Genomic DNA, 27614 nt, shown 5'->3' with positions numbered 1-27614 from the left:
TTAAAGAAAATAATTTCTGACTTGTATTAATCTTTATTATGATTTTACAACTAAATATATTCAATTAAAAAATAATGGACCATTATAACAATAAAAAATAAAAACTTGAAATGCCTCAGTTGCAGAGGTGAACATGCCCTTTAACTAATTTTGCTTTAATGACTGTTCAGATAGGGCTCTGTCAAATTAGCCTACCTAGAATTTGTCATTTTGTCCCACGTGTATGCAAAAACAATCCAAATTCAGTCAAAATATAAGGAGATCTCCTATGAATATCTGACTCCATGAATGTTCAAGAGTACTGAAAAGGAGATTAAGGGCATGTGACAGCCTGAGTGCCCGCAGCTGGAATATTCCCTTCAACTCGGGATCATTGATAGTCATGTCCAAGGATGAGTCACACACAAACAAGCAAGAGTAAAGTGCAGAGGTGGAAGTGCTTTTATTTTTAACAAAAATGTGCAAAGAAACAAAAGTGCAGCACAGTTCTTCCAATAAATAATCAATCTATAAAACAGTGCTAAAGTCAAGATTAAACTCCAATCATTACATAAACTATCAAACAAGATAAAATCCAACATTAAAATGCTGCCATGATCAGTCCTTAGAGAGCTTAGGTGCCTCTTTCTAAAATAATTCCTCAGCTTTACCTTACAGAGTCCTCAGGATGAGGAGACGTCCACTGACAGGAGCGGTCATCCTTTACATCAGCTTGTGCCCCAGCCATCTCAGTCGGTCACTGCTGGGGTACCCTAAATCCAGCTCATGTGCCTGCCACTATCATTCAACAGTCAGCAGGGGGACTTTCTCGAACCCTGTCAATCTGCCACCATCCCTCAATGTCAGCAGGAGCCCACTTGGAGCAGTTGGTCACTGTACACTCAGCCGGAGTGACCCTGGCCATCCCTGACCACCTGCCTGCCCTTCACAGCACCAGTTTAGCTACAAGCCTTTTTCTTTCTTTCTTTCTTTCTTTCTTTCTTTCTTTCTTTCTTTCTTTCTTTCTTTCTTTCTTTCTTTCTTTCTTTCTTTCTTTCTTTCTTTCTTTCTTTCTTTCAGTTTAACCTCCAGACTTTGCTTTTCTTTTTCCTTTTCTTACTTTTGTTTGTTTTTCATTTCTTTTTCTACCTGTTTCACTCAGGCTCCATTTATACTTTAGTTTGTGCAGGTGCCTAATCAGGCACCCCAGAGTGCTAAAAGGGGAACTGGCCGAACTGCACGTCTACATGTGAAAGTGCGCTCCACTAATCCTCCCATTAACATCCCCAACTGCCTACCTCCATACTACTACATCGGCTCAGTCACCTTCCTGATGTTTCGTTCTTTCCTTCTATTTAACCTCCAGGCTTTCTCTCAATCTTCCTTTCTTTTTTCATTTCTTTCCAATCTCTCCCGCTCTCTCTCACCTCAGGCTCCTTTATACACAAGTGGGCACAGCTACCTACATAAGGCACCCAAGAGTGCTAAAGAGGAAATCAGCTGAACCACACATGTCTGCATGTAAATGTGGGTGCACCATTTCCCAGGGCCATTATTCCATGTTACCATATGCACCTTCACCCACCCTGAGCCTGAGCACTCTGTTTTTAATTAAAAACTAGCACTCAACCATGGACCCCTAAAACGAGCTCTATCACAAGGCGTTGGCTGTCCTTTTTTGAGCCAATCCATAGCTGAGCTGGCCATGTGCTTCAATTCATTGTCATTTTAATTGTTGAAATTGTTTTTTAACTTCAATTTTGTGGCAAAGGGCAGCAGGATTTTTGCCAAAATCCATCCATCCATCCATTTTCCAACCCGCTGAATCCGAACACAGGGTCACGGGGGTCTGCTGGAGCCAATCACACCCAACACAGGGCACAAGGCAGGAACCAATCCCGGGCAGGGTGCCAACCCACCGCAGTTTTGCCAAAATATCTTGTTATTTGGAGTTTTTTGTATTTTACTCACAAGCCTGTCCACTTGGAAGAGAAGCAGCTCCACAGCTTGATGTTTCCACCACCAGGAGATGAATCCATTTTGAGCTATGAGCTGTATAGTCTTTGCACCAAACATTCTGTATCTTTGGAAATCAAGGCCTAAAAGTCACAACCTGGACTCAACACACCGTAACACATTTCACCACATCATTTTGAGTTATTATAAATGTGTTCTGTTTTATGAAAAACAGTTAATTTTTGCCACTCTGCTCCACAGCTCAAATGTGCTGTAGAGAATTTACAAAATGGCTGCAGTTTACAGGGATTGCCCAGTAACCACTATAAAGTCCAGCAGTGCCTTTAAGGTGGCCGGTGGCCACTTGTAATCCTTCATGATGAGGTTTTTTGCACTTCTTAATGATTGTCCTCAGTGTCTTTGACATTCTTGTATATCCCTTTCTCTAACATTCAGCAGTAAGGTGTTTTTCTTAGTTTCTCATGCATCCATCCTTATCTCTGCATGATACATCCAAACCCTTTGCGGAACTCTAACTGGAACTTCTAATTTTATTTAGGGCTTGTTAAAACTGTGTCAGTTGATGTCAGGTAACGTCACTTCAAATGTGAGTTAGTTATATCTGAAGGCAGTTTAAACATGACATAAAGTTGTATTATTATTATTATCTGTTATCTATTTGGCTTTAATGTTATTTTTTACAAAGCTGTACCAAAGGTGGAAAAAAAGTCTGAGATTTGTAAGTCAGCTTTTATATACACATGCCGTAATCTTTGGGAGGGTGTGTAGAATTTTGATATCCAATTGATATGCTACATACAAACCTGCCCATCCATTCATTTTCTGAGCCTGTCTTAACTGGTACAGAGTTGTGAACAGCTGCAGCCTACCCAGAGGGCATTGGCTCAAGTCAGGAGCTAACCCTGGACTGGGTGTCATTTGACTGCAGTTCAGGTGTACCGACATATCTACACACGATTGAGGTGAGCCCATTTAAACCTGCCACATTTTCGAACATTAATGGTTTTAGGAGCTGGTGTAAAACCAGAATTCCAGTAGAATTCCCACACAGTCACAAGGAGTATTGGAATACTATGTAAGGATAGTAGCTGGGCTGATAGCTGAACTCGGGTCACTGAACAAGTGAGACACAAAATAGCAACCACAAAGCCATTAAAGTATTATCAACAAGGAACTCTTAGGACCCTCTGAAAACCACTTTGGCCTAAACTATTGTGGTTTTTAAAATTAATAATTTGCTGTTGGACTGTGGGGCAAATGGGGAGTGTCAGTTAAGTTTGGGGAGGACTTTTAAATGCCACCCAGACAGTTAGTGTCTTAGAGCTATTAGACATGAAGACTAACCAGAGTGCTAGCAAGTGGTTCCATTCCAAATGCAATCACTATAATTTCATTTTCAAAAGAACTTGTGAAATCTGCACAGAATCCAGGAATTCAGCTTGAGTTCATGCTATGAAGTGACAAAGCCACCCATCATGCAATCCTTGGCTTACTTTTATATTCTAGTCATATTTTGCAAAGACACAACACAACTGTTCTGGTGCAGTATAATGGCTCCCTTTGCACTTGACAGTGACTAATGACATTGAATTGCATTCCTTTTTGCACCACCTACACCTGATTTGCTGTCAAAGTGCACACTAGCCACAGTGCTTACTTGAAAGAGTGTAGGTGGCAGCATTTGTAATGGCAACAAGGCCTCCGTTCCATTTGCAACAATGCCCTATGGGAGTTTACTAATGTTTCTTTGACAGTTATGCCCTATGGTGTTATGACCTCATTGTTTCTTTGGCAGCAGTGCATTATGGGCCTGTAACTCCATGACTGTGTCCCAATTCACTAAATTGCATCCTACATCATACCTGTCAACCTTTCAGCACACATGCTAGTGAGACCTCCTGAGAAAAGTCACGCTGGACCTTGAGATTACAGCAGCGGTCGTGCAAGTTAAACCTTGCCATACGTACATCACTTTGTTCCCTTGGAAATTTTGGCTGCAATTGGGACCTGACCTTATAGGATTTTATCCTTCATTCATGAACCACAGTGGAATGTAATATGAATATGAATACAGTGAGACAGAAGTCCAGGAAACTCATGGGAAAGCTGTGGGAGTAGATAGGCATTTTTGTCCATAGGGCCCCACAGGACCCTACTTGTGTCCATCCACCGTGCGCCACTGAAAAAAAATTTACTTTCACAACCTAGCATGTATGAAATAGGATCTTATGGGAGTAGAACATTTATTGGCAAGTTAAATGTAAGCCTTGTCAGAATAATCTATTCCTCCATTTTTTAAACTTGTTTATTCAAATAGAGGGTCAATGCAATATTTAAATTTAAAATTATAGACAAACTATGCAGACTTGTCTTCTCATTCCACATGATGCTGTCCTACATGGTGACGATAGTCAAAGTCAGTCCCTTATCTATCCCGGCATCACACCCAGAGAGGAGGGTCTAGGGATTCCAAAAACAAATTTAGGCTCAGACCATGTTTGTTTGAAAATTGTGCCCCAAGAGTGTACGAAGAAAGGTTATCTGTGGTATACTGCATACAAACCGTATGTGAAATTTAAAACTCTAATACCAAAAGGTCATGATTGTGATTTATTCTTGCAAAAAGGGAAGCAGATTTCTGAAAGGAAATGAATGGATGATGGACTCCCTAGGAAAATGTCAATGTGTCACTTTTTTAGTCCACTGTGCAAAAATGACTTTTTCTAACAGCACTGCTGCCCAGCAGAGAACAAGAACACAATTATGAGCTCCTCAGCCAGCAGTGCATTATGGTACATGCTTGCATGGAGCATCACAGGAAAAATGTATGTTTCCTCTCCCATGGTGCTTTATAGGAATACAATTTAGTGTCTGTTCTTTTGCATTTATTTGTGCGGCAGTTGTTCGGTGTGTAATTTAATACCTAATCAGGTACAGATCCAGCAGGGAATCCACTTTGATTGCCTTATTCCACTCTGTAATGGCAGAACTAAAATACAAGAAAATGATTTCAATGTCTTTTTTGCAGCAGTGCATTTGTTTGGCCTTACATGGCACCTGCAACCTGTGGATGGACAGCTGTATGAGAATGGAGTCAGCAAACTTGCCAAAGGCTCTGAAGGTTCACAGACCACATTTCCTCCAGATGGCGGACTAGGTTCTGACAAGCCAGACAGCAGCGACAAAACAGGTAAGAGCCATCTGTTTTATTTAGAGCAAATTCTGAATATGAATGTGTCCTATTAGTCTGATGGTTTGAGAGAAGCCACCAGGAGATTGGTGAAATGTTTGGGAGTGTAAATACAAATCCAGTTTATCTAAACCTGCTTCGTCCCTTAGAGGAGCTGTCAGTAGTCAAAATCTGTAATGACAGCATTATGTTAAAGGTAGGAAGCAACTGGAGAGTGTCGACAGTGCACCATAAGGCACTTCATATGGGATTTATAGATGCCAATGATATTTGGAGAAGTGTGAGGAAACCAGAATATATATTAAAAGTCATGGATATATGAATTAAAATGAACTCAATGCTAATAATGACACACAATCCTTATTTTAGTGTAGAATTTTACTTTCCAGGTCAGCACAGGGGTACAAGTTCAAATCTTGGCCCAGGCTCTATTTGTCTGGATTTTACACATTCTCCCTATGTTCTATACAATTTCCTAAAGGTGGGCATTGTTAGTTTAAACATTGTCTCTAAATTAATGCTGCATGAGTAGAGTAAATGTGGATATGCGTACTGTAGTGTGCTGGCTTGTTACAGTTCTGTCAGAATGGGCTTAAACTTCCTGCAACCTTGTAATGAAAAAACTGGATTCAGAACATGGATAGACAGATCTTTCACTGTGTACATTACAGAACTCTTTACAAAGGCTTTCATGCATTTAAATAATGTGTATGCTAGTACTCTAGAACTGTAGTTCCCAAACTCGGTCCTGGGATCCTCGGTCCTTTGTTCCAACCAGATTCACAATCAGAGATAATAATCAATAACAATTGATCTCATTTAATTAGCAGGTCTTTTTTCTCTTCTCTTATTCTGCATTAAGAAACTCACAACAGTACAGTTTTTACATTTATAAGACACTAGCCATCCCTTCACCCGCATATTAGTGAAACAGGACAGTGAGGAGGGCCCAGCCCAGCTCTCTACTCCTGACGTCACGCATCCACCTCCCCTCGGCCTGCAGTCTCTGTCTCGGATTAGCGCGAATATATCGCGCCTGCAAGCGAACTATGATTCTTAGCGCAATGAGAGAAGTCACAAAATCAACCAGAATGTTCAAGCAAATTATAGAAAAAAAGATCTAAATCTGTTAAGTAGTTCTCTCATTAGTTCTCTAACTAAGCGGAGTTAAGGTTACGCCCCGAGGCAGACACATGAGTGAGGAGGGCCCGGCTCCCCCTCCCCGCAGCCTGATGAATCTCTCTTTCGGATTCACACTAATAAATCGGTACCGCAAGCAACCTATGATACTTAGCGCGATGAGAAAGTCGTAAAATCAACGGAATGTTCAAGCAAATTATAGAAAAAAAACCCAATCTAAATCTGTTAAGTAGCTTTCTCGTGAAAAGTGGACAGACATACAAACAGGTCTAAAAAACTATAAAAAATTTCATGCTTGGACCATAAAATTTCTAAAACCATTTCTTAGTGAGCACCTATGGGCCAAGGGTAACCTAAATTTCAAATTTCAAGTCCCGAGTCCTCATGGTTCGGGATATTTCATGATGAGTGAGTCAGTGGTATTTGGCTTTTATATATAGATTTAGAAATATTTCTGTTTATTTTTTCTTCTAAAGCTTTAAATCGTTAACTCTCTTTTGTTGTTTTCCTATTATTTTCCCACTTTTTCTGTGTAGTTTGCTCCCTTCATTTGACCCTAATAGTGACAATTAAGAACAAGCAGAGCAGACACTTAGGATAGTGAAAGCTGCAACTACTTCAGAGTCAGACCTGCTAATTAGTAAAAAATCAATTAAATAACCAGAATGAAAATCAGGATGAAAGTACTGTTAACAAGTTAAAAACAACTACATATTTCCCATATAACTGCTTAGTACATTTTAATAAAAAATGACCAAACATAGTTTTGTAATTTCTGCATTGACTCCAAAACACAGAAACTAGGAAATAATGGCTCACTTAATTAGGCCAGGAGCCCAATGAAAAAAGGAAGATGGTTGGAACAAAAATCTGCAGCTACAAGGGGTCCCCAGGGCCACTGATCTAGAAAATGTTAAATAATAAACTAAATTTACTCTTATAACACAGGGGTTGGTGCCTGCCTAGAAACAATGGCTTCAGGGCTAGTAAATGTACAGCTCATGTAAATGTACTTGAAATTATGGGGCCAAAGTGTGGAGAAATATTGCATGTTGGAATGATAAGAAACTACGAAATTTAGTATATGTGACAATACATGAATTAAATTAATAAAACCCAAACTTCCATTTTCTTTTCAATCTTTTCTTTAGTCCATTTTATGAATCCAGCTTTCTGTCTACTGTACAGTATAAGGGATATTAAAGAGCTGAAGTCAATCCCACCAGTAGTGTCCTCTGAAACCCAGCATGCTTTTATACAATTAAACAGGAGACTAAAAAGGCAAGCAGTAATGGCAGTCTCACTGAAGAGGGGCACAGTGAGACCAGGACATGGTCACACCGGTTGAACAAACTCCAACAAGAGGCTGCAGACTTGCGTTTAACTGCTGGGGTAATTGTCTGCCATCATAGGGAATAGGGGTGAGAATAACTGTCTGAACAAAACACCCTCATCTATGGTTCACAGCTCCAGAAGATGCCTGGTTCAAATCCCAGCCCTGGGACTGAAGTTTTAGTTTTCAAAAGTGAACAAGAAAGCCGCTTAGGGTAGTCTTACTTTAAACATACATTTCAAAACAAGGAATGCTGATTTATGCTTTTCATTTACTATGTGACAATTAAAAGTAGCCTCTGCCTCCTTTGCAAAGTTGACTCCAAATAAAGGGTCCACTGCCATAGTATATACACACTGTACATTATGCGTGATTTACCTTCTTGTTTACTTGAGCTTCATAATATCTAAAGTTTAAACATTTTTTTACACATCAACATACACTCTTTTGCAATCTTGAAAGTGATATAAGTAGATCAGAGGACTGAAAAGGAAAATGGCACAGGTCTAAATGCTATTTATGCATAGCACACTAATAGACCAAAAGGACAGTTTTGTGATGTTCACATGGGCTTTATTCCAGGCACTCTGATTTCCATCCCCATCCAAATGATGTGACTAACTTGTCCCATTGTGAACGAGTGGAGGTGAGTGTGTACAGTATGTGTGCGTCCATCTCCCGATATTGGACAAGCACACCAATGCCATCTCATTAAAGACACCTGGTGTTAAAGGCTGTTTGAATGTCTGGCCCTGATCACTGAAAGAAGTGTTTATATATTAAACTTGTTGGCCAGATAGTTTTTGCTGAACATATACTAAATGGCTAGTTTTTAATTTGGTTCCCTTTTTTCACAACTTGGCTTTAATGTTCCAAGTTTTCTGCAACTGTTTTGTCCCCAATAATGAGAAGCCTATTTGCTCGAATATGACGCTACAGTAGCTCAGCTGTATTAAATCTTAGGGGTGTCTTAAATAAAAGTACTTTGCTAATAAAATGAAATGTTTGTATTAATCTGCTGTTTCTGTTATTGTTCTATATTGAACAAAGCATTTGCAGATAATAATTAGAAGAATGGACGTCATCCTCTGCCAACAAGAAACTGAATTCCAAATTGTCTGTGAGAGCATTACTTAGGGCCATGAAGGAGTAATATGTGCCCAAATTCTCCAGATTTTAAATATTATACCAAAAAGAAATGTCAGCCTAACATTTTTTTTATTTCTTGCTCATTTCCAGACCTTAATGTTCTTGCTTTTTGTTTGAATTACAGGTTAAAGACTTAAAAAAAATGAGACAAAACACCACAAAACCAATTGAGAATAACCGCATCATTAATGCATAAAAGTAACAGGGCATGCAGAACCTGGCAATTAAACCATAGCATCTACACTACTGTGATATATTCATCATTATAATTCATATCACCTCAGTACTGTTTTAACAAAAGTATAAAATTAAAGTTAGCCCCGTTTTTGTTTTCCAAAATGAAGTATGCATTATATCTATAACAAGAACAAAATTGGCATTATCTCTTTTTATAAAATATTTAAGTTGACCTGCCATAATTTTATTTTATCTATTTATTTAGTTACTTATCTTATCCTCTCAACACATTTTATTAATCACACACATTTAATTTCTCAGTATTTCTGCCATGTTTTCGTAACATTTTGTGGTATTTGCAGAGCTAGGAGGCCCATTTCTGATAACTGTCTTGATTTCTTGCACAGGGTGAATATCAGCAAAGCCTAGCATTTTTCTCAAACTCACTTAATCCAAATCAGGGTTACAGTTAGGGGACCCTTTTTCCAAAACAACCCAGGATAGGGTGCCAACATGTCACAGGGCCGCCACCACAACACACACGCACTTACCCAGGATTCACAGAAGACCTATTTGGACAATTGAAAATCAACTTAACCCGCTACCATTGAGGTAAATCAGCACAAAAGAATGTGCAAACATCAGATGGGAAAGATCCTGCTGCATGTTTTCAACATGAATAATTAGTGCCTGCTAGAAATTATATTTTCTATAAAACTATGGTAGCAGTCGAAGACAGGTAATTGAAGAAGTTAAAAATATTTGCTATCTCTTGCTCTATGCACATCTTCATAGATAGATAGATAGATAGATAGATAGATAGATAGATAGATAGATAGATAGATAGATAGATAGATAGATAGATAGATAGATAGATAGATAGATAGATAGATAGATAGATAGATAGATAGATAGATAGATAGATAGATAGATAGATACTTTATTAATCCCAATGGGAAATTCACATTCTTCAGCAGCAGCATACTGATACAATAAATAATATTAAATTAAAGAATGATAATAATGCAGGTGAAAAACAGACAATAACTATGTATAATGTTAAATGTTAACATTTAGAGTCGCATAGTTTACATAGTCAGTGCCTTTCCTCTGTATTTGTGTGTGTGTAAATATCTCTTTACCCTTTCTCGAGTGCATTCCCGTAAAGCCTCCTTCTCAGACTCTGTCATTATTTTCAGCGCACCTTTCCCACCTCCTCTCCAGTTTTGCACGTCCCATCTTTGACGGCGTCTCTCTCACAGCTTGCCTCATACGCTTTTACTCCTCCTTGTGTGTCTCACACTCGCACTTCCTCTTTCGCCAGGCTAACCAATGAGATTGCTCAGAAGGACAGGAGACACAGACGTTAGAATATAATTATATAGTAGATGGATAGATTGGTTGTCCATTAATTTTACTGAATAATACAATTTCAAGGCTTGTGCCTGCACATTTCTTTATTCCACAACTGCTCTTGGGCTGCATGCACTTGCCAGTTTCCAGTAGAATGCCAATAGTACTCATCAGGTTCTTACCTGGTAGCCTGCCTTCACTTGAAGCCCTCATAACTTCCCACATTAAACTCTGGAGTCCTGATTATATCTACCTGCTAGTAGCAATCAGTTTAGACCAGCATGATGTGCACTGAGTTATGCCAGGTAAGATGGACTCTCTCTGTTCCTGGCCTGATTTTCTGCCTCTTAGCCTACCATAGTAAGTTATCCCTCCTGAATGGAAACCCTTCACCTTCTGTCCATTCACTTTTATGCTGGTTATGTAGCTTAGCTGGGTCACCAAGTAACAACACTCGATGATTTTGACACTGCATTAACAACTAAATGTAAATACAGTACAACCTGTTAATACAGCATGGCAAATCAAAAACAAGTGACAGTCCCAGTCATGAATTTCTTGATGCTGATAAAGGTGCACCCTTTTGTTTCTTTGTCAAGATTTATCTTAAGGAATATCATGATTGCAACCTGTCTGGCACTTCCATCTTTTAGATTGCCAAACCAAAGAAGGAAAAAAAATCACTTTTTAACTGAGGGATTAACACAATTTATAACACTGCTTGCTTCACACTGGGAATATAATGCTGCCAAATCATTTTATTTTATATTGGCCGAGAACTCAAATTAATGATGATAAGCACTGTAGGCAGTTAATTAAAGCAGGCGAAGAGACTGCTTTTTAATCACTTCCTAGAATCGCACCCCAGATTGATTAACTCTTTGCAGGATAACCTCTGGTGTGGATGATAAGCCTTGTATAGTATAAGACTTCTAATGATAGACTGTGTTCATGGGTGAAATGCCTTGAATAAGAGGCCACCTCTGCATTAGTCTAAAACGAGAGACTGTGTCTCGGGTGGCAGTCCTGTTCTATCATTTCAGAAAGAAAGACACACTTCATCCTTTATCGACTGTTGAATCCTCAGCTAGTGAAAAGACTGCATCAGGCATCCTTCTGGTATTTGCCTTGCATGAAATTTACCCATTTCAGGTCACTTCTAATGAGACGACTGTTATTCTGTACCTTGTCACAGCTCAGCTTCAGTGTTTGTAGATACATCAAGTGGCAAATCATGTCTGGCATATTGTCTTTTTACATTTAACCATGAGACTTGTTTTCCACCCAAGCTGCTATTTCCACTTGCCTAGAATCCTGAAATATGTTTACTAATTTAGTTGTGACATGAATAGTTTGGCTTATGAAAAGAAATAAAAAACAACAAATGACTAATGCAAATTATCATCATCCTCAACTGCTTCTATCATTTGCTTCTGTTGGTATTGACTAACAGCTGTAGCAGCTCTATACACCATAATAGTCTCCTAGACAACAGAAAAAAATGATTCTGTGGTCACATCTACCAGCGCATCTTACACACATTTACTGCTTAGTAATGAGAGTGGCATATTTAAAAGCTAATGAATAATAATAATGTTTCCAATTACCTAGCAACTTTCATCCCCAAAGGGATCCCAAAGCACTTGACAGAGATAAGATTTTTCACTTTGCATCAAGACCTGCCACTTCCAATATAACCCTATTTTCCATGCATCTTCTTGTCATTTCAGTTATGATTCCTGGTAATCCTCATTCAGAACTGCAAAAAATGATGGGAATGTCCTGAACCACTTTGCACAGGGCAGACAGTATTCTAGGAGTCATTGACTGAGCTTGGATAAAAACAGCAGGACCTTTCCACTTTGATTCCTTTAACCATCATGTGGAGAGAAATAATACAGCTGATTATCGTTATTTTATTGGGTTGTGTCCATAGAACCAATATAATTATTTTGTTAAAAAATACATCAAAATATTGATTTTCTTTGGCCTCATGACTACCTTAAGCACTCCGTTTACAAAGTCCAAACAGAATTAATTCTTCAGTTCAATTCCACTCTGAGATGCCATGATACATCAAAGGGGAATAATCCTCAAACCCAGATTCTTCTGACCCTGCCATTGGATGCAATGGTGAGCTGTGAATGTTTGGATTTTGTAAGGCATTAATAATATTTGTATCTGCCTTTAAAGATAAAAGGGGTCTTCTTTGTCATACTAAAACTTCTCTGACTGCATCTTCGAGTATGGTGTTGAAGAAATGGTCCAGGGCCAATATTCAAAGCTCCAGAGCAGTCAGGAGAACACGAGCGTCCCCTTTTGGGCAGAACATCAGAGGTATTGGTGATAATGCATGCACAACCAACATAAGTGCCTCTGCATGAAAGAACACCTCATCTGCCAGATAACACAGGGTCACAGAATTAAGGCCGAAGAGATGGAAAGCACAGGCTTAAATGGACATTCTCATCATTGTATCAATGTAGTGCCTGCAAGGGGGCATGAAGCACCATACCCAGTAGCACTGAACATTATCAGTGCTCATTTTCCTGTATCACACTAATTCTCACCTGGGAATCAAGTTTCTGCTCTGATACACGAATAGTAGTTTCTCACTCTCAAGAATTAAGGAGAATGCAGCTAGAGATCCATGTTGTGCGGCATCAGTTTGCAGAGTAAAAGCTCTTTGTAAAATCACATTTCCTAAGGAAAGGGAACAATAGCATACCTTTTATATATCTGAAAAAGACCACCTCACAATTATAAGGAATACATTGTTGATTTTTTCACGCTTTCTTTTGTTTCCATGGGTTATTAATTGCTTATTTCCATTTGTTATTTTTTTCATAGTTATTATAATGACAACATAGTCAGGAATACATTAGTATTGAATTTCTGACATTTCAGTTTTGTTCCAATGCGTTATTAATTTTTATTTCTTTTGTTTTGGATTTTTATTGTTCCCTCATGGGTGCCACCATTTTTATTGTCTTCAATGCAGCGTGTTACCAGGCAACATGATGGATGCAAGCATAGCCCATGATGTCTGTCTGCACAGCTGTGCTATACGGTGAAGTGTCCGACCTTTAGATCAAAGCAAATTAAAGGCCTTTGTGGAAGACTTGTGCTTGAACAGCAAAGAATAAACAACTAGGGAAAAGATCTGATAATTCTGAATTCTGTTTCATTTTGTGGTTTTGAATATGGTCCAGTTTTCATGATGCAATGAAAGCAGTAACAGATATGTATTTCTCTGAATTACACATTTCTTGTTTGTTCTGGTGAGGTTTACTTCATATGGAAAACTTCAGTATGCGGCCACTTAGAAGAAAGAACTGAGATGTTCTTGTATCTCCAGTTTCGGAATTTTAGACATTAGCTTATAGCAGTACGATTAATGTATGCATAGAAATATTTTGAATATGAGCTTAAACTTTGGTGTGCAAATGTTGAAATGTCAAAGGAGCACCATGAAGTCCAAATAAAAGTCATATGAACTTATAGTCAGTTTACTCAAAACTAGGGTTTTCTGAAATTACCAACACATTCCACTTGGTTAGAGTGATCACAGTAGTTTAGATAGCTTATACAAGCTTTTACATAAGTCTACTGTGACCCTAAATACATTTTCTCTGTCTTTCAGTGTTTTTATTTATGAAATATCAAAACAATTATTCTATAAACATGACTATGTATCTTGATTTTAGCTAAATTCATTAATGCAGTGGCAGAGCATGGCTTACTATGGCTTAAGCCATACCCCAGAAGCTGCTAACCACGCCTCAACTGCACTATAAAACATTATCTCTATATATATAAAATCCAATGTCTGTCTGTCTGTCTGTCCGCTTTTCTCGAGAGAACTACTTAACAGATTTAGATTTTTTTCTGTAATTTGCTTGAGCATTTCAGTTGATTTGGTGACTAAGTATCATCGAGCGATTTATTCACGCTAATCTGAGACAAGGCTACGGGCCGAGGGGAGCAGGAGGTGTGATGTCAGGAGTAGGGAACCAGGCAGGGCCCTCCTCACTCACATGCCAGCCTCCGTTCGAGTCGGTCTGCCTGTCGCCACATTTTGGAGAGTACCCAGACTCCGTTTAGCTAGCGATACATGTTTGTTCATTGATTTTTAAAGTTTGTCCTGTTTCACTGCTATGCGGGTGGAGCCATGGGGGACAGCTAGTATAAAATAAAAGCAAGAATTGTTTGTCGGAAAAACTACTGAGACGTCATTTTTAAAATAAAAGTTACGAATCAATAAAAAGCTTTTAGTTTAAAAGCCTCTTTAGTTATAAACTTTGATTACATAATGGTCTTCCAATCAACAGAAAGCTGGGATATATTTAGGAAACCATTACAATGAAAAGGCATGAACTTAATAATGACAAAATTGAAAATATCCATCAGAGGTGGTCATCTTCAATCTGCTGATATAAATGAGGACTCTACTAACAATGATGAAACTAATATTAAAGCAATTTTAACAGAAATTCAGGACATGGACGCAGTTGACCATGCAGACTTGTCAATTCAAGCCATGAAGGTCTTGATGGATGACTGTGGTCACATACAGTCCAAGCTGGAAAAGGGGTGGGAGACATCATAGATGCATTCGTTACAAGCTATAACAAAAGAATTCTTCCATCATATAATGTTTTAGTTAGTAATATTTCTTATTAAATATCTAGGTTTACTTGATTTGCATTAGTTACATCTATACTAACAAAAGGCAAAGCCCTCACTGACTGACTGACTGACTGACTCATCAAATTCTCCAACTTCCCGTGTAGGTGGAAGGCTGAAATTTGGCAGGCTCATTCCTTATAGCTTAATTACAGAAGTTAGGCAGGTTTCATTTCGAAATTCAAAGCGTAACGGTCATAACTGGAACCTCTTTTTTGTCCATATACTGTAATGGACTGCAGCTCACTGGCCATGGGAGGCGGAGTTGCGTATCGCGTCATCACGCCTCCCACGTAATCACGTGAACTGACTGTGAACGCAGTAAAGAGCAAAGAGCAAAGAGCGCTGAAGAAAACATTCATTACACAATTGAGAAGCAGCGAAACAATAAGAAGCGAAGCATGGTGTAAACCGTAAGATTAAATTAAGTTTATAGAAACGCTCCCCGCTGCCGTTTGCAATACCATATTCGCGAGATACAAGTTTAATGAGAAGGACACGAGGTATAAACGAGACTTTGGATGACTTTGTAACGGATTAAAAATTGCTGTAGCGAGAAACTTTTAAGTGCCGGGTCTTAGCTAACATTAAATAAAGCCGTGGACATCGCAACATCACACAAGAGAGCAGCTCACGTGAACTGACTGAACTCAGCATGTCGGAAACAAAGCACCATGTAAACCTAAAGTTTAAATTAAGTTCATAGACCTACAAAAGGTTGCCATTGATTTGAGGCAAGATTGCTTTTCTCCTGTACAACTATATGTTGCACTCTCAAGAGTGTGCTTGCACAGCTTGGTCATATTACAACCGGAGTGCTGAACTGACAACGTGGTATACAAAGAGAACTATAACAATCGTAATATATATATATATATATATATATATATATATATATATATATATATATATATATATATATATATATATGTAGATATGTATATATATATGTGTATATATATATATATAGATATGTATATATATATATATGTAGATATGTAAATATAATGTCGTTTTACTCGCTGTACATTTTAGTCAAACATTACCAGTTATTCCACGAGGGAGACCAGCAGATGAACTCAACGCGTGTTTAAAATCCATGCTTCTCCCACGCTCGGTTATATGTCGCGTGTTCTCGGGTAGGTACACCCAAAAATGTATACATTTAAGCATGTAATGGGCAAACAAAAAATGAGGTATACCCCGAAGGCACTGCAGTAGTACTCAATGTAACTTTACTTCTTAAATGTTAATGTTTTACTGTTTAATAATTTATACGCTTCTTATATATTGTTCAAATTCTTTTATCAAAATACCAGTGACAGCGCAATGCACGATAACATGGAGTGAATACACCATACGCATCTGCCCACGGCCACCCTGGTGTGCGCAGATAGGAGTTGATTCTAAAATAAAATAAACATAAAAAGAGTAATACAATCATCACCCATAAAGCGGATAGCAGACGTGACGTATTATATGTGTACCAGATTTCAAGTCAATAGGTGAAACGGTTTGCAAGCTACAGGTGATTTAAAATCCTGGACAGACCAACGAAAAAGCCACGGTAGCAAATTATAGAAGAAGATTTTACTGTTTAATAATTTATATTTATATGAAATGTGCTTCTTATATATTACTTCATATTCTCATATGATAATGATGTTAATGTTGTTTATATTGATTTCTATGTTATTGTAAGTGAATCTATGTGTGTATATGTATGTATGTATGTATGTATGTTTTTATATATATATATATATATATATATATATATATATATATTTTTTATATATATATATATATATATATATATATATATAAAATATATATATAAAAAATATATGTGTATATGTATATATAATATATCTGTATATGTGTGTATATGTGTGTGTATATGTGTATATGTATATATATATGACAGCAACACTCATAACAATGACAACACAATTACATTGACAATCATGTTACGTTATTTTTAAAATGTTTCCTTTACTTTTTCATTACCTCTTTAACACACTACTTCTCCGCTGCGAAGCGCGGGTATTTTGCTAGTATATATATATATATATATATATATATATATATATATATATATATATGTGTGTATGTATGTATGTGTGTGTGTATATATATATGTATGTGTATGTATGTATGTGTATATGTATATATGTATATGTGTGTGTGTATGTATGTGTGTGTATGTATGTGTATATATATGTTGATATGTGTATATATATATATATATGTATATATGTGGATGTGTATATGTATATATATATATATATATATATATATATATATATATATATATATAGATATATATATATATATATATATATATTATATATATATATATATATGTGTATATGTAGATATGTATATAAACATGTATAAACATATATATACATATATATGTATATATATATATATTTATGTGTGTCTGTGTGTATATATATATATATATATATATATATATATATATATATATATGACAGCAACACTCATAACAATGACAACACAATTACATTGACAATCATGTTACGTTATTTTTAAAATGTTTCCTTTTCTTTTTCATAACCTCTTTAACACACTACTTCTCCGCTGCGAAGCGCGGGTATTTTGCTAGTTCATTTATGTATTTAAGTGTGTAATATAGACTTAATGGAACAACATGTTAAAAACCATAAAGAATATTAAACTAAAATGGTCTGGCCCAATCACTTAAGAAATATCAGAGAGAACTTTCTAGCACCAGCCCCCTATGTTATGTAAAAATATGTTAGCTACTCTCAAAGTCATTACCTACTCTATAGCTGCACAGAATCCTCTAAAAAACACAAGAAGAAAAACAGTATTAGTTTCAAGATAACCAAAAATGGAGGAGCAAGAGCAACTCACAGAGACCCACACAACTCTAAGACCATGGCGTGTAAAACAGTTTGCGATGGTGGACGCGGTCGTGCGTCATAACCAAAAAGAATAATGAAAAGTCATCGTGGCTCAGAGGTGCATGTGGACTGTAGCAGAGACAAACGCAAATGACGCCGTGTTTTGTGAGTTGCTGCATCCGAGTTGGTGGCCGTGGCTCTGCGAGTTGTTGTCGTATCCAATGGTCTTAGAGTTGGTGGGCGTGGCTCCATCCTGCGTGCTTCATGGGTGTCTTGCTTGCGCTGGCGGCTGCTTAGTGAATTATATATATAGATTTGGTATAGAATTGTCAACAACAGTGCTAATGTGTGTCAATGCACCATCTGTTGGATTTAAAAATGCAACAAAGTGTAACTGTTGGATGGGCAGAAATTGTCTTATATTATATGGAAAATTGTTTGGTAAGGGACCTAAAGCTAGAAAATACTCTTTGCAAAGGGGATGAGGAAATTCAATGGATTTGGCAAAGTCCCCAACTAGACAGTGTATTGAAATCATTTAAAAGACTAATAGGATGTTGGGACTGAAGGACAAGAGAGATTATTCTTGAGAAGCGATGCATATGAGAGGCAACATTTGGAATATTGGGTGTTGTTTTAGTCACCTTATCAAAAGAAGAACATACTGTATCAAAGCCAGAGACAGTGAAGAAAACAGCTACAAGATTTCTTTGATGACTATGGGATCTGAACTGAGAGGAAAGATAGAAAAGGTTGAATATTCATCTTAAACAGATATTAAGGAAATGTTTAAAATAAGTAAGCACTGTAGATGTAAACTGTCAGTATAAAGTTTATTCTTTAATGTGAAAACAGTGACACACACTGTATAAAAGATACTTAATTGTTAGGATGTAACATTGCATAGTAGCATCACACAGACCCAGGAGACAAGTCTTGAATCTTGACTGGCTACCGTTATTAAACAGTTTACAAGATTTGTCCCTGTCAATGCAGGATTGTCTCAGGGTACTTCAGATTCCTTTCACATCCCAAAGATTTATGTTATAATTATAAATTCATTAGCACATATAAACTGGTACAGTTTAAATGAGTGTGCCCTACAACTGACCTTTTACCTATCCAGGGTTGGTTCCTGCATTATTCCTGAGGTGGCTGGGATAGGCTGAGCCAGGCTCTGAATTGCAAAAAGCACATTATACAAAGCATTACAGTGGGGGAAAGTCCTGTATATGAAGAAAACTTTCTCATGGATAAACAGAATATTTTCCAAAGTTAGTGTAGTTGAATGTAGCATGGAGATAATAAAAGTCTTGGAACAAAAGAAGACAAGCTATGATATGAATAGCCTGTTCTTGTCAAAAAATGTTTGAATGTTCAACTCAGACTGCTGACAGAAAGCAAAAACAAGGCTATGAAGGAGGTGGGTAGGAGGTGACCCCCCCAAAAAAGCAAAACTATACTGCAAGAAAAGGAGATGGGTAAAAGTTAATTCCATTGGGAAAAGTAAAGTTATAAATATGTTTTGGTTGTTACTACCCAAACCATATGTTCTAGCTTTTTTATTATTTTTTAAAACTTTTTTCCTTTGCGGATTCACTCTGGTAAAGCTGTTCTCTCATATTAAAATAAGTTTTCTAAATTCCACATAACTCTGCTGTATGTCTAAAATACTGTGTAAAGCTGAGTGTGTGTTTGTGTGTTCATCTAGTATGCACATCCATACAGCTGTCTGCAAAATTTTCCAATGTAAGGGGAAAACCATAGGTTCCAAAGTTATTTTCTACTGGGAATTTTGACTGCATATGCGCTTTATTAGGGAAGTGCCTAGGGCGGCATTTTTGGGACCTAGCGCAGTGTCCTGGTCAGTAATAGTGAAGCCCACAATAAATGCTGGGGAGCCAGTTGGGCAATCCTGTTTAATGTTAACAAAACAAAAGTATCACTACTAGCTAAAGAAAATAAAATCGATCAATTCAGCCTTCGATTTGTACAGGAACATGTTAGTAGGAACAAATTTGCTTCAGGATGCACATCCACATCTGGGATTAAAGTGAACCCTTACACTCTGGACACAACTCATTTTATTCGATCTCCGGGATTCATAGTTGGCATCATTTGCCATTAGGGGTTCTTCTCAGTACTGCAGATGGAAGAAAAATAAGTTAGCAAACAACAACTCTTTTTATTCTGGGCTGGTATTGCTTTCTTTATTTAAGCCATGAAGGTGATTGCTAGGCTCACATAAATGACAACAGGCATGCAAAGTTGTTCCTCACATAGAGTTAGGTCACTGACATTTTCTTTTGGGGCCAAAGGTTACCCTACTCCCCCTGGGGAACTTATTCCATACTGAGCAGTTATATACAAGTATATATGGAGAAGAGTATCAGACAAGAGGCAAAAAACATGGAGCTTGCAGCTTCTTCTGTTACACACTCTCCACCAACTTCAAACTGCCTTCCCCACTGTTACAAAACAGAAACATTAAGGGAGCCTGCTAGTTTACCAAGACCTGACTCACAGGTAAAAGTTCACATTGAACCGATGGGTTGCCTATATTCAAACAAATAGCATAATATAAAATAAAAATTAACACCAGCTGATGAAAAAAAGGATTGGTTGACAAACAGTGCATGTAAATATTCAACAAGCAGTCCAAAAACATAAGATTATAGACAATCCTGGTGATTTATAAACCACTTCTTTTCGATATTTTGCAGTTTCATTTTGAATAAACTTGTATTTATATCTAAGTCCATATATTACTGTGAACATTTAGATTAATAAAATGCAAAATATACATTTCTTAATCCGCCATTCTGTTTTGACAGAACATGGCTTGCATGACTGGGTGTGGTTGCTCCAAAGTGACTTATATAAGTGAAATTCCTCTATGATGTTAACAATTTGGCCTGAGTAGTGTCGGTGGCACTACGGACGTGGCTGAGTATGTGCCTGTCTAGCAGAGGGGCAGTTAGGTGACTTTCTCTTCTCCCACTCTAAATCACTCTCTTTTATGATATATTTTGTCCTTATTTCAAACTCCTGGGAGCCTCATGCATAATGCTTTGCTCAGAATTCACACTAAAAACTGGCATACAAACAAAACTAGAAATGTGCATACACATAAAAAAATTCAGATACATAAAACTGTACATAAGCAAAGTTCAATGCACTTTCCCTTTATAAATTCCAATTAGTGTGAATTTTAATACATGTGCACGTGCCTACAGCCCCACCCCGACTCCCCCCACAATTTGGCCTATTTCAATATGCAAATCAATATAAATAGTCCCTTCCATTCAGTGTTTAATTAAAAGACAATGGCAAAAGCATACAGTATATAAAAAAGAAGAATTTCAGTGAATGTGAAATGGAGGCTAGGAAAAACATAATATTTGGTGGCTTAAGCAGTAGTATAAGCAACAAAAGGAAATTGATGGAATGGTACAGCGTGATGGAGGCACTCAAAAGTTCAACTTCAGAATGTCATACAAGTGTCCGAAATAAAAAAGAAGTGGTCAGATATCTAATTGGATGTGAAAAGTCTAGTTGCAGCCCACCATTTGAGTGTCAGCACCACTGGAGGAATTGGAAGAATTCTGGGGCTTACATTGAGCAGTGAGCTGCTACAGTTATTGGTGAGACACATATATCTCACCACAACATTAATGAGATGCATTTTTGAGTCACAGATAATTTTTACATTAATAGAGTGGAAACGATTTCTGTTTAAATGAGTAAATTCATTTTCTTAAGGAGCCTTTATAGAAAAGTTTATGCAGTCGATCGCTCTGATTACATTTGGAAAAAGACGTTGTTGCGAATTGCATTTTGGTGATTGCCCATTCAGCCACAGTGTAAGGAAATCTTATCTATCTGGATAACAAGCAGATGATACCATCCCATATAGCTGGCATGACACAACTCAGATGATTGAAAAATACCCAACTGGTCAGCCAGTTCACATCAAAAAGCTCCTGTGGCTAAAAACCCAAAGGTGGACAGAACTTGCAAAGGAGTAGGTAGAGCAGCGGTTCTCAAACTTTCGTATTTCGTGCCCCCCCCTTTTCTACCTGGAATAATTCTGCGCTCCCTGCATAATATAAGATAGATGAGAATAACCCATGATACAACTAACAAAGGTATGATACTCGTGTGGTGTTGTGGTATCCTATCATTTTTACATCCATAAGATTTGCATGTGTTCGGCTAACTTCGATTAAATATTTGCAATTTATTTTTTTTAAAGTTCTTTAATAACTGTTAAAATGCCTAGTGTGTGTTTTTTGGTAGTAATTCTTATCCCCAAAACAAAAAATAAATTATTTATTCTTGTTTAATTATTTTTTTTATGTAAAGAAATGATTAAATTATGTTTCAATTTTTAAAAATCTCATAAACGAGGACACAAATGATGTCAATCTGCACAAGACAAACATATTTTCGTCCGACAAATATTATACTGCTGTTAAGTTTTGTCATGAAAATAACTCAATACGCAGTAAATTATTTAACTCAATTCGGCAATATTGGCTACGCTGCCAATGTGGTGCAGTCGCGTCGCATTATCACCTGATCTACTGTTACCCAAATGTTCACGATAGATACCAATACGTCTCGAACTTTCTGGATTGAAAATACGCGACTATAAAAGCAACGGCAGCGGCGCTGCTCGTGGTCATTAGATCTATGACTTAGAAATGTTTTATTTTAATTTTAGTTATAATGCATTTGTTGTGATTATATGCTTGCAAATTTAAATTTGAAATAAAAAAGTAAAAAATTAATTTTGATGTCTTGTTCATTTATTCGACGATCCCCTTGTACAGCTTCAGCGCCATACCCCCCCCCCCCCCCCCCACAGTTTGAGAACCGCTGAGGTAGAGCACAATTCCTTTGTAACACCAGCCCCAGCTCAGCACAGAGCTCCTGGGGGATAGCTTTTGGAAATCGAAATCAACTTAGAAGCTAGTGATCATCATGGGACAAGTAATCAGTATGATCTTTAAATATGCACTCTATTCTGATTCTCCCATTTGTGATGTCTTCTAACAAAGCTAAAGCAGCTATGGCAGTTGGAATAATCTGGCCATTCCATGCACCATCATTTTGTTACAGATTGATTACAATCAAGTGCTTTAAATATGTAAACAATATGCAATTAATTTTCAGTGTATTTGATAAAGCCTGTATCATGGATGTGAATCTAAAAAAGGAAAGGGGAGACCACACAGAAACAGTAATATTGTTTTGATGCTGGGTGTGGCCCATTTACAAACCAAGCAGAAAAATGTGCACACATGGTCTAAGGCTGCCGTGAAAATGTGTGTAGCATTATGCCAAGTTTAGTTTTTATACATCTCGATGTGAGTATGGAAATGGGCATACGCAACATTTTTCTGTGTATGCACCGTTTATGCATGAGGCCCCAGGTTCTTAATTCTTGCTAATGAATCAAGCAATCATAGTGATAATTTAGATCTAGCTCATTTTATGATTACAGTAATCCCTCGCTATATCGCGCTTCGCCTTTCGCGGCTTCACTCCATCGCGGATTTTATATGTAAGCATATTTAAATATATATCGCGGATTTTTCGCTGCTTTGCGGGTTTCTGCGGACAATGGGTCTTTTAATTTCTGGTACATGCTTCCTCAGTTGGTTTGCCCAGTTGATTTCATACAAGGGATGCTATTGGCAGATGGCTGAGAAGCTACCCAGCTTACTTTTCTCTTTCTTTTGCGCTGACTTTCTCTGATCCTGACGTAGGGGATTGAGCAGGGGTGCTGTTCGCACACCTAGACGATACGGACGCTCGTCTAAAAATGCTGAAAGATTATCTTCACGTTGTGATCTTTTGTGCAGCTGCTTCCTGAAACGACATGCTGCACGGAGCTTCGCATACTTAAAAGCTCGAAGGGCACGTATTGATTTTTGATTGAAAAACAAACTGTCTCACTTTGTCTGCTCCTGACGGAGGGGGTGTGAGCTGCCGCCTTCAACAGCTTTGTGCCGCGGTGCTTTGCATACTTACAAGCCAAACAGCCCTATTGATTTGTTTGCTCCTTTGAAGAGGAAGATATGTTTGCATTCTTTTTAATTGTGAGACGGAACTGTCATCTCTGTCTTGTCATGGAGCACAGTTTAAACTTTTGAAAAAGAGACAAATGTTTGTTTGCAGTGTTTGAATAACGTTCCTGTCTCTCTACAACCTCCTGTGTTTCTGCACAAATCTGTGACCCAAGCATGACAATATAAAAATAACCATATAAACATATGGTTTCTACTTCGCGGATTTTTCTTATTTCGCGGGTGGCTCTGGAACGCAACCCCCGCGATGGAGGAGGGATTACTGTACAATGAAAAAGTTAGAAATACAAAAGACTTTTCAATCTTTCATTTTTCATAATGCAAAAATTAATTTTGGAACAAGCTGTCATCCATTCATTCATTTTCTGAACCCATTTTCCATTATCAGGGGTAGAGGAGTCACCAGCCTGTCCCAGGACACACTCATTCTGATAATCATACCTGTACTCACTCACTGCAGGCTAATTTAGTGCCACCGGTAAACCCAACATGCATAACTCTTAGGATGGGAGAGAAAGCCAGAATGCTTTGATAATGCCATAGTAAACAACAGTTTATTATTTTTACCAATGCAGTCAGTTACAAAATAATTGCCAATTCATTTTATGGAATGTTTATATGTAGCAACTGCATAAGAGATAAAAAAATGTGTGGTGTGAATCATTTAAATAGGTGCACTGTTATGAGGTTGAAAATTATTGTTACATATTTAAAATATTGTATCCTCCAATTTTTGGAGCTGTATTGTGTGCTATTGAAACAACCACAGAATTTGAAATAACATAGTTTTATAGAAAAACTAAAAGGATATTTTGACAAACAGATATTTACTACAATATGAAACAGTTTTGACAAAAAAATGTGATGGTTTTGGCTACTTGTTAAGGTCAGAGACTGCATTTTATGTATTTGTGGGTAACAGTAACAAGAGGTTTAATACACCGTCCCTCTGAAGCTGGTACAGTTATAGTGACAAAACATAACATTTCCAAAAATAAAAAAGAAAAAGACTGTGAGATTCAGAGACATTGAAAATGAGGAGATATTTCCCCTCCATGCATGTGAGTTATTGGTCTTACTTAGCCTAACTGTGTTGCCTTAGCAACTGCCATTCTTCCCAAAGAAAACTGGGAATTGGTTTGTTTTGTTTCTTGTGATTTTTCTGCTACAGAAACAGCTGATGTGCTTAGAAATAAAACGGCAAAAATAAAAATAGGCTTCAAAATAATTTTTAAATTACTGAGCTCAAAATGCTTAACTAAAGAATTGTATAAAACAATGAGCAGACTGAACTTAAAAGACTACAGAATGCAATAAGAAGGCTGAGCCCAACAGGGCAAAAAGGATAAACCCGCTGGGCTGAAAAAAAAAAAAAACGACAATAAGCAAGCTGAACCCAACAGAATACATAAAGTGATAAGCAGGTTGAAAAGAAAGTAATAACCAAGCTAAGCCCGAAAGGATACAAAATAAATAGTCTGGTCCACTGGAGCTACAGAAAACAATAAGCAGGCTGAACCTTACAAGCTACAGAATTAGCAGACTGGACCTCATGGACTACAGCAAGCAATAAGCAGGCAAAGTGAAAAGCAGGATGGACCCTGCAGGCTGCAGCACATAACGGAATACAGAGAGACAGAGACAGAGAGAAGCTTCTATCCACAGGAAAGTGCTACATGCACGTTCAGACATATTATCCCGTAGTAATTTGCAGGTGAAACCAGGCTGCCTTTTGAAAATATCGCACCTACCTAATAAGACAAGTTGCAATGTACAGTATTTAGGTCAAACAGAATAGGCTATAGAAAACAACTTGCACTCCCATCTAGACTATATAAAACAATCAACAGCACGAAAAAGGAAGGCCCGTTTCATTATAAAATAACTTGAAGGCAGGCAAGCAACTGAAAATTGTGAGCAGGCTAACATGACAGGATTAAGAACATTAAGAAGCTCGAGTCAACAGACTACAAGTAACAATATGCAGAATAAAGCAGACCCTAATATAATACAGACGATAATATGTACACTCAGTCAGATAATATGCTGTAGCCAATACCGTGTGTGGGTTGAGGAAAACAATATGCACCTGCATCATGCAATGCCACCTAAAATTGTAGGGAGCCTAAAGAAGACATGCAATTGAAAGCAATCAACAGGCTGAATCTCCTGTGAATGAATCACAGAAATGTGCTTTCTTGCGGGTTCATTGCTGCGGGTGGAGCGTTTGTAAAGGCGAATATATATTTTTTTAAGGGAATGGATTTTGGACCTTGTAATGATCCGTAGAGAAGTGTGAGGTCTAGTATTGATTTCTGTGCAAACCCTGATCATGAAACATCACTGATTTCGAGGTCTGACTGACATTCCTGCCAGAAGGATGCAACACTTGCTGCTAGCACTCAGTCTGTCTCTCCTGCTGGTGATCCTGGCAGTAGTGCAGCAATTTTAACTATGTGGTGCATCTGTTCGTGTGCTGTAGTGCAGGTATTATCAGGGGGCAAATCTCACCAATTGTGTTTCATTGCTCAGCCGTGTGCTGGTATCCGTTGCTTGAGAGTGGTCTCCAATCTCCCCAAACCCTCAACTGTTGATCTTGTGTCATTTTCTTGCAGTGTTTGATGGTTCATGGGATACCCCCACCCCTGAATCGTCAATCTAGTGTCTAAGCTTCACGGATGACACGTTTATAAGATTATTGAGATTTATAAAGCTAAATTCCTTAATTTATATCTAAATTGTATGTATTGAGTTAAAAGCTTATTTTTTGAGTTGAATTTGTTCAGCCACAGTACTGTATGTGGTTCAAAAAAATTAGAAATTTCGGAGGTTGGATGTAGAGGATTCCCAGCATAGGTGACACGGATTATTCATATGTTCTTGGGACTATCAAGAAAGGAGAGGAAGACAGCACTTCATGGGGAAGTAAATCATCAGAAAGTGCAAGTTGTGGGTTCTGGTAAAAAGAGAGAGCAGAGCATCTGGAGACCAGGGGTTGATGGGCACATGGTATTATGGTTAAGGGTTGAAACACTCAAGGAAGGTTGGGCATCATCTAATGACATCATCTCCTGGCGACTAGGCATCCTACTAAGTATGGTAGAACAAACATGTTGGGCTGAATGGTCTGTTCTTGTCAAAATTGCTCAAAACTGATCTAAATTACTCCAAACAAGCCACATAATTCGGTTATTGGGTTGACACAGATTAATTGTAATAAATAATGATTTCATCTTTTTGCTAACTGACCAGTAAACCTAATCTGCACAATTTTGGAATGTGGCTGGAATATCATTCTGGGAAGATCAGAATGTGAGATCTTAACATAGACAGGCATCTTGACCTGGAAATTATATCCAGGACTCTAGAACTAGGGGACGGTAGACGTAACAGCTGAGACATCCTAACCAAACAAAAAATGAAGGCTACATTTGAGCAGTCTCCTCATGTCTATGTGGGTCTCAGAGTACTTCAGAAAGTCAGTCATTTTTCCAACCCTCTTTGTCTACTTCAGAAGTCAAGATGCAGAATACAATCAAAGATCTGAACCACAAACACTTATAAAAATAATATGATGACTAAGCCCAACAAGATAGATGAAGCTAAATAAATACTAATTTTAAGAAGATGCAGAAAACAATCCA

At 37.7% G+C, this 27614-nt stretch overlaps 1 protein-coding gene across 1 annotated transcript in view; it reads left to right on the top strand.

Moving 5' to 3' along the window:
* The window catches only part of tenm1 (teneurin transmembrane protein 1), a 900581-nt gene that overhangs the window by 621825 nt on the left and 251142 nt on the right, over window positions 1-27614 (top strand). The window contains 1 exon segment of the mRNA XM_051935222.1: window positions 4985-5146. Within this exon segment, the coding sequence (XP_051791182.1) occupies window positions 4985-5146 (162 nt within the window).

The sequence above is a fragment of the Erpetoichthys calabaricus genome, chromosome 12 (genome assembly GCF_900747795.2).
Source record: "Erpetoichthys calabaricus chromosome 12, fErpCal1.3, whole genome shotgun sequence".
Lineage (NCBI taxonomy): Eukaryota > Metazoa > Chordata > Cladistia > Polypteriformes > Polypteridae > Erpetoichthys > Erpetoichthys calabaricus.
This window is presented reverse-complemented; position numbering and strand designations above follow the sequence as displayed.